General features: G+C 34.9%; 1 protein-coding gene across 1 annotated transcript; it reads left to right on the top strand.

Moving 5' to 3' along the window:
• Positions 1–348: 348 nt before the first annotated feature.
• Positions 349–5,721, top strand: LOC134259190 (elastase-1-like). The gene is made up of 6 exons (XM_062741786.1): positions 349–416; positions 941–1,118; positions 2,044–2,140; positions 2,688–2,865; positions 4,786–4,934; positions 5,519–5,721. Exons 1-6 carry the CDS (start codon positions 386–388, stop codon positions 5,672–5,674), a joined length of 789 nt encoding a protein of 262 aa, XP_062597770.1. The 5' UTR covers positions 349–385; the 3' UTR covers positions 5,675–5,721.
• Positions 5,722–9,111: the final 3,390 nt, after the last annotated feature.

The raw sequence follows: 9,111 nt of genomic DNA, 5'->3' as shown, positions 1-9,111 counted from the left end.
GCATATAGCTCTCTCCTTCCTGAATAGGAGAGAATCGTACATTTTATCTGTGGTTTGCGACGTCACGATGAATACTGCCAGTAATCCAGTAAACTTTCATTAACAATACTGAGAATGGTTAAATTACATGTTAACGTTTATATACATGTATTATATGGATAGGTTGTAAATAATCCGTCCCCCAATAAGTATAACACGTAGATGAGGGTCGCAACCTTTTAAATTGCTCGATTAAAGTGGACAAATTGACACGAAAAAGAAATATAGAACGTATTTTTGCAATTATTGCATGAGAAAAAGTACATATTGCGCTCACCAGAGAACTATAAAATGTCTGGTCCGCACCGCTATTTCGCTATCCTCTGGAGACAGAACACAGACAGACATGTGGACATTGGCTCTTCTTCTTGTCGGAGGTTTGTTCATTTATTTACCCAGGTTTATTGAAAATGAGATTTACCACACATATATAATTAAGGAGGCTGGGGGCCAAATCCATTAGATATAAGTTCATTTTTTAAATTTAGATATGATATCTTAAGCTGTCAACTATCATTTGGAAAAGAAAAATTTCATGCATTTGGGTTTTAAAATTTCATCATTTTTGTAGATCTTTAAATGACGCTATTTTTCTAAATGAGATCAATATACTAGTAATCTAAAAATGGCTACAACCACCCAGCCCTCTTAATGTAAATATATTTTTTTAAAAGGAAAATTATATTTGTATTTTACGAGTATTTGCATATATACTTGTATTATACACACATAAAATTATGTTGGACTATTTTTTTTAGGGACCAATCGTATATTTATTGAACAATCAAGGGCCCTAGGGAGCATATATAATTATCTTAGTGGCCCATTATAAAAAAAAAAAAAATTACTATTTTACCCTTTAAGAAAACTAAATATTTTTCTGATGAATATCTTTGTTTAGTTTGCTCCGCCTCACCCCTGAGCAAGATTGTTGGGGGATCCGATGCTACCCCTAACGACTGGCCCTGGCAGATTTCCCTGCAGTTCCAGGGTTCCACTGGGGGCTACGGACACATTTGTGGCGCCTCCCTCATCTCCGAAAATTACGCCTTGACCGCCGCACACTGTGTATCTCATGAGTAGGTATCAGTATTTAGTTTTTCATTTCTTTTAACAATCTTTCAAAATCTATTTTAGCCATTCTTTTACATTCAGACTGTATCCTGTCAACAAAAATGTAATATATATATATATATATATATATATATATATATATATATATATATATATATATATATATATATATATATATATATATATATATATATATATATATATATATATGCTACCTGGAAATAAAAATCTCAAATGAAAGTCCGTTTTATTATCGCCTCTTCCTCAGTGTTATGGTTCGTCGTCCTTCGTTACTATTGATTCTCTTATAGCAATTCTATAAATGAACTTATAAAAATAATTACTTCAATGTACATAATGGGGCAAAATTTGATAGAAAATTCTCTCTCTCTCTCTCTCTCTCTCTCCCTTTTCTTGCTAATTAAAGAAAATTTTATTAAAGATTAAAAATCATTCACCTCATACAGTGAGAGTTCCTGTAATTGTATTATATTTGGCGTGATCGATATTTGGCGGAAATTGAATTTTCAACTATATTTAGCGTGGATTTGATTTAGCGCAATCTGAATGTGCTAGATATATCTGTATGATACACAAGGCATTTAGCTATGTACTTGATTTAGCGTACTCTACTTACCGCAAAAATCGCTAATTAGAATACACCGGTAAATTCAATATGTTTACTGTATCCCTCTTATCATAGAGACAGAGAACCTTAAGGTTCAAAGTATAATGCTTGTGTAGACATACCGTCCTTTAATTCTGAGTGAAAATTATTGGTATAAACCAGTAGTGAAACTCAAACATACAACTGATCAACAGCATTAGTCAGAATTTTTCTTCGCTGCTTCGCTAATAGTTTTTGTACATATCGAAATTTGTCTTAGTTTATATAGATGATTCACGACATTCTCGTTTTTCTTATTTCAGTCCCACCGTCTCCAAATACAGACTGCTGCTAGGGGAACACGATTTCAGTGTCAATGCAGGAACCGAACAGACCATAACTCTGTCCAACATTTTAATGGTCTCTCTCTCTCTCTAAAAATATATCTATTCTGAAAAAGTAAAATTTTAAGACATTATTCTTTGATAGAAGTACTCTTCTATATACAAATTATAAAGTATTCCTGGTCTAGTAATTTAAATAATAAAATGCTTTCTTTGTTTGCTAATACGGGAATTAACGTCGCAGCTATTGAAAAAAATATTATACATGTATATATAACCCGCATAAGGCTGTTATGTGTTTTTTTCTACAATAGGTGCGACGTTAATTCCCGTACTAACAAACAAAGAAAGCAATTTATTGTTTGTATTTATACCTGTATCAAAAATCATTCAAAGTAAAATTAAATTTGTTTAAATATTGTATTTAAGATGAATATGTAAATCTAAATTGTATTCACAACTGATGGAACAGCCATTGTCCAAGAAATCTACGCACGTGGCTTGCATAGTGTTGTTCATGCACTGAGTAATGGTAATGGTCTTCTTAAAGAAAACATATTCAGTGGATGTAAATATAAATACATCACAGTATAATAATAGATGGATTCATTTCATCCACTTAGCATCCGGAATACAGTGATAGCGCCGGAGGATTCCCGAATGACATTGCCATCCTGAGACTGTCTTCCCCCGCCAAACTGGATGAATTCGTGAAAGTAGCCACCCTACCCACCTCCACCAGTACTACCTTCTACAACGGAAGAACTTGTTACATTACCGGATGGGGACGTCTCAGCGAAGGTATCAATTTCAGGCGCGGATCCAGAACTGTTTTTCAGGGTGGGGGTTGGGGGTCCACCCAGTAAAAAAAAAAATTAACAAGCCAAAACAAGCTAATTCAGAGAATTTGTGTCCCCGCTTAGGGAAAAAGTAAACCATGCGCAGTTCGTGGAGGGGGGGGGGGTGTCGGATCCCCCTGACTTAAGTTGTAAATAATTAAATTTGTAGAATTATTAAATGTATACATGTATACTGAAGCAAATAAAATACATGTACTGTAAATCACTTTTTATTCGCCAGAACTTTATTTTCGCGTAATTACGCGAGACAATGAGCTCGCGAAAATTTAATTCTCGCGTATATAAGTATTCCTTACGATTATATAGAGGAATAACAACAATTCGTGAAAATTATGTCTCGCTTATAAAGATCCAATGATTGTCTCGCGAAAATAAGGTGTCGCGAAAATTTAGTGATCTACAGTATGTCAATATGCATATAAAGATTTAATTGCTTATTCTTTATTATGTGTATAGAAGATTCTTTTTATAAGGAATATTTATCACACTGTAATAATGATTTTATAACCTCATAATTTTTTTATTTCACATGCTGAATACTATCATTTAGTAAAAAAAAGTATTAAAAAAAAAAAGAAAGGATCGACCGAGATTCGATCCCGGGACCTTTCACATTTGAAGCGAGAGACATCACTACTGGACCACGGAATCGCTTTACCCATTGTGAAGTATGTGCAGAACTAAAGTCACATACATATATATATTCATGTTTTCATGTTCGGTATTCTCAAAATTTTACACAATCCATGGTGTTTGATTTATTTAGCCTTTATTCAACAGTTCTAATAGATGTAATATGAACATAAAGTCCGCCGAGAACCTGTTTTATACGCAATAACTCTCCTCATGCCCCTGCGCTAAAAATAGCGACATGTAATACTATAAATACTAATAAAACAAACGGGGCGGGGCACTTTGAGAGGGGCGAGAGACGTCCTAGGGAGTTTTGGCATAAAATTACATTGCATAAGCTCAAAATCTTCTTGAAATATCACCCGGAAATGATAGTATTACACACAGACAGAATGTATAAATTTACGACCTTGAACTTTTACCTTTTGACCTCAAAATCAATAGGGGTCTTCATTAGGCCACAGGGAGTTGTTATATAAATTTTCATTGCAATAGCTCAAATGGTTCTAGAGATATCGTGTGGAAACGAAAGTGTTTTAACAGACAGAATTTGCTTATTTATGACCTTGACCTTTGACCTTTTGACCTCAAAATCAATAGGGGTCTTCTTTAGTCCATAGGGAGTTGCTATGCTAAATTTCATTGCAAAAGCTCAAAGGGCTCTCGAGATATCGTGTGGAAACGAAAGCGTTACAGATACTTGACAGAAAGACGGACGGACGGACACACAGAAACGGATGGACGGACGGACAAACCCAAATTAATATCCCCCACTTTTCAAGCGGGGGACAAAAAATACTCATTTCCGATTTGTCATAAACCTAATACGGGGGTTGGGGGTGGGGTGACGTTGACTTTCATAAAGCGTCATACCTAGGACTTTTCATTCCAAAATCACATGGATCCGCGTTTTCGAGCAGGGGTTCCTGTAATCGTTTTCTAGGGTCCAAGATCACTTTTAAATTTGTTTAGTATATGCATTATGTAACTCGAGGCAGATTCCAGGAGGGGTCGCGACCCCCTCCCCCTTCTAGATCCGCGCATGAATTTGTCATCGAAAGGGAGAGAGGGATCGTGGAAAGTTAAGGGGGATGAAGACAGTGTGTGAATATCATATAATGGGGAACTTCTGTCATTGAACAGTTTTAGCGATTTTTTGTCTGGTGTATGACATTTTATTATTATCAAGCTAGATTAAATAAATTAATCTATATTGTTATATCTTAAGGTGGCTCTCTCCCCAACACTCTGCAGGAAGCCCAGACAACAGTTATCTCCCACAGTGACTGTCGTAACGCCCTTGGTTTTTCGGGACTCCTCTACCTCCAGGAAGGACCACATGTCTGTGTCTACACTGGCAGCAACGGAGCATGTAATGTAAGTGTTTAACTTTGGTAGGGGGGCATCACGTACAGTTTTTTTTTATGGGGGGGGGGACAAAAAATGTCGATTGTTTGGTTGTCTCCCTCCTCGCCAAACATATGTTTCCTCAGTATTATATACATATTTTTAAATATACATCATGTGTACAATAAAGATTCAGAAACGATACAAGAAAAGTTCAGGACGTGTTTAAGTTTGATTTATTTTCTATTTATGTTTGAATTAATTTTTTAAAACCTTTCTGAGTTGAGTGAATTAAATGTTGTGTTTTAAGGACCACATGTCTGCGTATACACTGGCAGCAACGGCGCGTGTAATTTAAGTGTGTAACTAGGGGTGGGAGGTGGGGGGATTTTCATCCTGCCGTTTCAGGGCCCCCATATTTTTCTTTCAGTCTCTCACCAGAGGGCGTGCTCCGCAAGCTCTACTTACACCTCTGTTGTAGACAGAAAAAGTAATTCGAGTTGCTCCGCTCCAACACCTCTGTTATCGTCTAAATTACATTTCTTTTAAAAATTATATTTGTGAATTTTTTCCTCTCTGAAGTAAGTGAATTTAATGTTGTGTTTTCTGTTTAGGGCGACTCTGGCGGCCCCCTTGTCTGTGACGTCAACGGTGTCTGGGAATTAGCGGGCGCTCTCTCTCTCTCTCTCTCTCTCTCCACCTCTAGCCCCACCGTCTACGCCCGCGTGTCTAACTACCTGAGTTGGATCCGCCAGAATACAGACTTGTAAATATGTCGGATTCTCCTAGGAGAATTTTTATTGGAATAAAGTACAAGAAACTCTTTTATTTGTGTTTTATCTTTTGTCATGTAAGCAAGGGTGAGTTTTATTCTAACTTGACTACGTTTTGCGGAAAAAAATCTCAGAGGGAGTCTTAATTTGTTTAATTGATTTTTTTACTAAGAAAAAAGTGTTTTCATAATTTCTTTACTCTAAATACTTAATTCACAAGCTAGATATTTTATCTGAAACTATGGGCATTCTGCACACATACTTGTTTGTCCAGCTGCTTTACTCAATTTGATTCAAATAAGTAGTTAAGAGCCATTCTCTGTAATGATTTGAAATTTTATATAGGAGCTGTGGCACGCATAGTCTCAGAATTTCTCCAAACTCTCTATGATAAAAGTCATTGATACCCTAAACTGAAATCAGGCAATAATTGGTTGGTATGTTTTATAGTTACCATGGCAACATGTCTTAAAGTTCGAAAAATGGCATTTTTTAACATGTTTAGAGCCCCATAGTTAGAATTTGCGGCAAAGCAAACAATTGGCAATGACTGTTTCCAAAAGTTGGAGGTCAGATGTCTCAAATGCATGATAAACATGTTTGGTAAATCAACTATTACATACGTTACTATGGTAACAAAGTATTCAAAAGTAAAAAAAATATTCATTGAATTTTATAAAGTCATACACGTAAAAATAAAAAGCAATTATAGGATGAAATGTGACCAAATAATAGAAAAAAGAGCCTTGAAACATATACCAAGAACAAAATATGATATTTCATTTTGGCTGGCAATGGTTGCCATGGTTTTTATACCACAGAGAGCCTTCAAAGTAACACTCTGTATGTTTAAATCTGATCCTATCTTTTAAAAAAAGCACATTTCCTCATAACTAATGATCAATTTTATAAGATGTTGGTGTGCTCCAAGTTTTACCATTTGAAAAAATTCAGATTAGATTCTTTAAATAGAGCGTTGCTATGGAAATAAGCAGAAAATATATGCTTAAAAACCTGAAAAATATTTTCTTTCCTTGGATACGTACCCTTAAATGTAGATTACCAAAACTTTTATGATTGATATTTATTAACAGCTAACTTGACTTTTAATTTTGACTATCATTCAATCTCTAAGTGGATGCAAGAATTTGGCACACCGGGTTTAATATTGATATTAAGTTCACAAAGTTGAACATTTTCCCTTCTTGGTAACCATAGCAACAGCGTTGTTTTATTCATCATTTTTTTTCAATATATGATATTCAACTACAGTTCTAACAGATAAGTACTATTCAAGCTGAGTCCTTTAATTTCTTTCTTGATTATATGGCAATTTAATTCTTAATGCAGCGAAAAATAATTCACTTTTAAGCACTGGTACTTTGTTTCCATGGTAACACTGCAAAGTAGCAATTATACCCAATTTTTCTTATGGTTTTGGTGTTGCAAGGTCCTAAGGATGCATATTTGCCAGTCTTGAATTTTCATGTTTTTCCTCAAGATAGTAGCATTAACCCAATCTTAGTTACTGGTTTTGCATGGTTACACTGTGTTACCATGGCAACCATAAAAGTTATTTATAGAATTATATTGCTTATACTTATATACTTAAGGTCATACATTTTCATTGTTTTTCTTAAGTCGTTGGTTGAGTTTGAGCATGTAACACCTTCCATTAATGAATATGGAGTGTTTTTCAGCTATTTCAGCATTTTAAATGTATTCCAAATGTACCCTTGGTTACCACTTACTTAGAGATATTTTCTAAACAGTTTCTTTACAGTATGAGTGACATCAAGGTGTCATGCTTTTGTGAGAATGGTTTGTTTGCTTTTTCTAGTTTTTATTAAGCCACAGTCAAGATTTAAAGTGGCTGAAATTCTCGATTTTTCAAACTTTCCCGGCTGTTGCCATAGCAACCGAGACACTTAGCAACGAAATTTTGTTTGATATTTGTTTCTGGTGTCAAGTACTAAGCATGGGTGAAGTTTCATCAAAATCGGTGACCATGCGTGGCAACGAAGTTTAAGTGGTTACAGAGAATGGCTATTAATTTCCTTATCAATTTGCTAAACAGCATAAAATTGAGTACTCTTTGGGGATAGTTCGAGGTTTGTAGCTCACTGGTTAAAAAAAATGTAGCCATTTTTTTTCAGAACAGAAAGCAGCTACGATATCGATTTAACATAGATTGTTTAAAATAATAAATTAATAATATCAGATTACTTAAGCTAAATAAGAGGCAGGAGCGGAGTTTTTTTTTCAAGGGCGAGGGTGGTTTAAAAAAAAAAAAAAAAAAAAAAAAAAAAAAACTTTTTCAAGACGTACTTCGTTGGTAGGAGGTAGGTCCGTCACATCGCTTCCCTTCCTTTGTACGACACTTCCTACCATATTTAGAAGGGTTCGTCGTGTTTGGGGGCGGGGTCACAGTGTAGGTCAAAGGTCATTATTTAGTTACTTGATTATGTACATATTAACTTCGTAAATTCCGGGATTTGAGCAGGGAGGATCCAATCCCTTCTCTTCTAGATCCGCGCATAAAAGACCAAGTGTCATGCAAACATTTTAAGATTGCGTATGAAAACCCACATCCTGTATTTGCTCAAAGGGTATTTATAAATTATAGGACATTGTAAATCTCCAAATTGATGCTCTGTTGAAGAATAAGTATCATAAATGACCCATTTTATCTTTTCTTATCATTAAACACTGATACAGAGAAAGAGTTAATCATGTACTCTCTCGAAATTATCCTTTATATGAGTGTTTCATTGGAAATTTTAAAAAAATATTACAAAAGTTTTATTACTTTCGGATTTGTTGTCCAAAGAGCCTGATTGTACTTGTACAATATAATACATGTAATACAAGCATGAGGAATAATGTCATACCCGACTGCAGTAAATATTTTACAAATCGGACTCTTCCATGCAGATATTTTTTAAAGATTTAAATGGCATTCAGTCTATACAATTATTGCCCTCAAAACAGTCATACTCTTCCGAGTTGTAAAAGCTATCTACAATAGATATCCGTATGTGGTAATGCAAGTTAAGATTGGGAAGTTTGCAGCAAGAGCGACAATGCAGAATGCAGTAGGGAGAAGTGGAACTTACTTTGTCCAAAAAATTTTAACTGAAAGGTCAAATGACACTTTTTTATCATATCTTCAACATTGTGCTCAACAATGACTGCCTTTGATTTCTTCACAAACATCTTTCAGGATTTCATTAAGTATTGGACATTAAGGTTAACATTGTTAAAGACCACTCTTAGTACTGTCTTCACTACAATGTTATGGATACATGAACCAAAACACTACTATAGGGACCAACCCCTATATACAAGTTTGTGGTACAGTAAAACATGCTTATACAAAGTGTCTTGGACAGACGATTTTGACTTGTTATATATACCTTAATATTCATTAACAT

The sequence above is a fragment of the Saccostrea cucullata genome, unplaced genomic scaffold (genome assembly GCF_032062105.1).
Source record: "Saccostrea cucullata isolate Sc308-1 unplaced genomic scaffold, CSIRO_AGI_Scuc_v1 ctg1365, whole genome shotgun sequence".
NCBI lineage: Eukaryota > Metazoa > Mollusca > Bivalvia > Ostreida > Ostreidae > Saccostrea > Saccostrea cuccullata.
Note: the sequence above shows the minus strand (reverse complement) of the source record. Positions and strands in the feature narration are given on the sequence as shown.

What these genes read in the sequence shown, in the direction of transcription:
- LOC134259190 (XM_062741786.1), top strand. Translation starts at nt 386, where the DNA reads ATGTGGACATTGGCTCTTCTTCTTGTCGGAG. An exon ending in GGCTCTTCTTCTTGTCGGAG is followed by an intron (nt 417 to 940) that starts GTTTGTTCATTT and finishes ATCTTTGTTTAG; the next exon opens with TTTGCTCCGCCTCACCCCTG. An exon ending in GCACACTGTGTATCTCATGA is followed by an intron (nt 1,119 to 2,043) that starts GTAGGTATCAGT and finishes TTCTTATTTCAG; the next exon opens with TCCCACCGTCTCCAAATACA.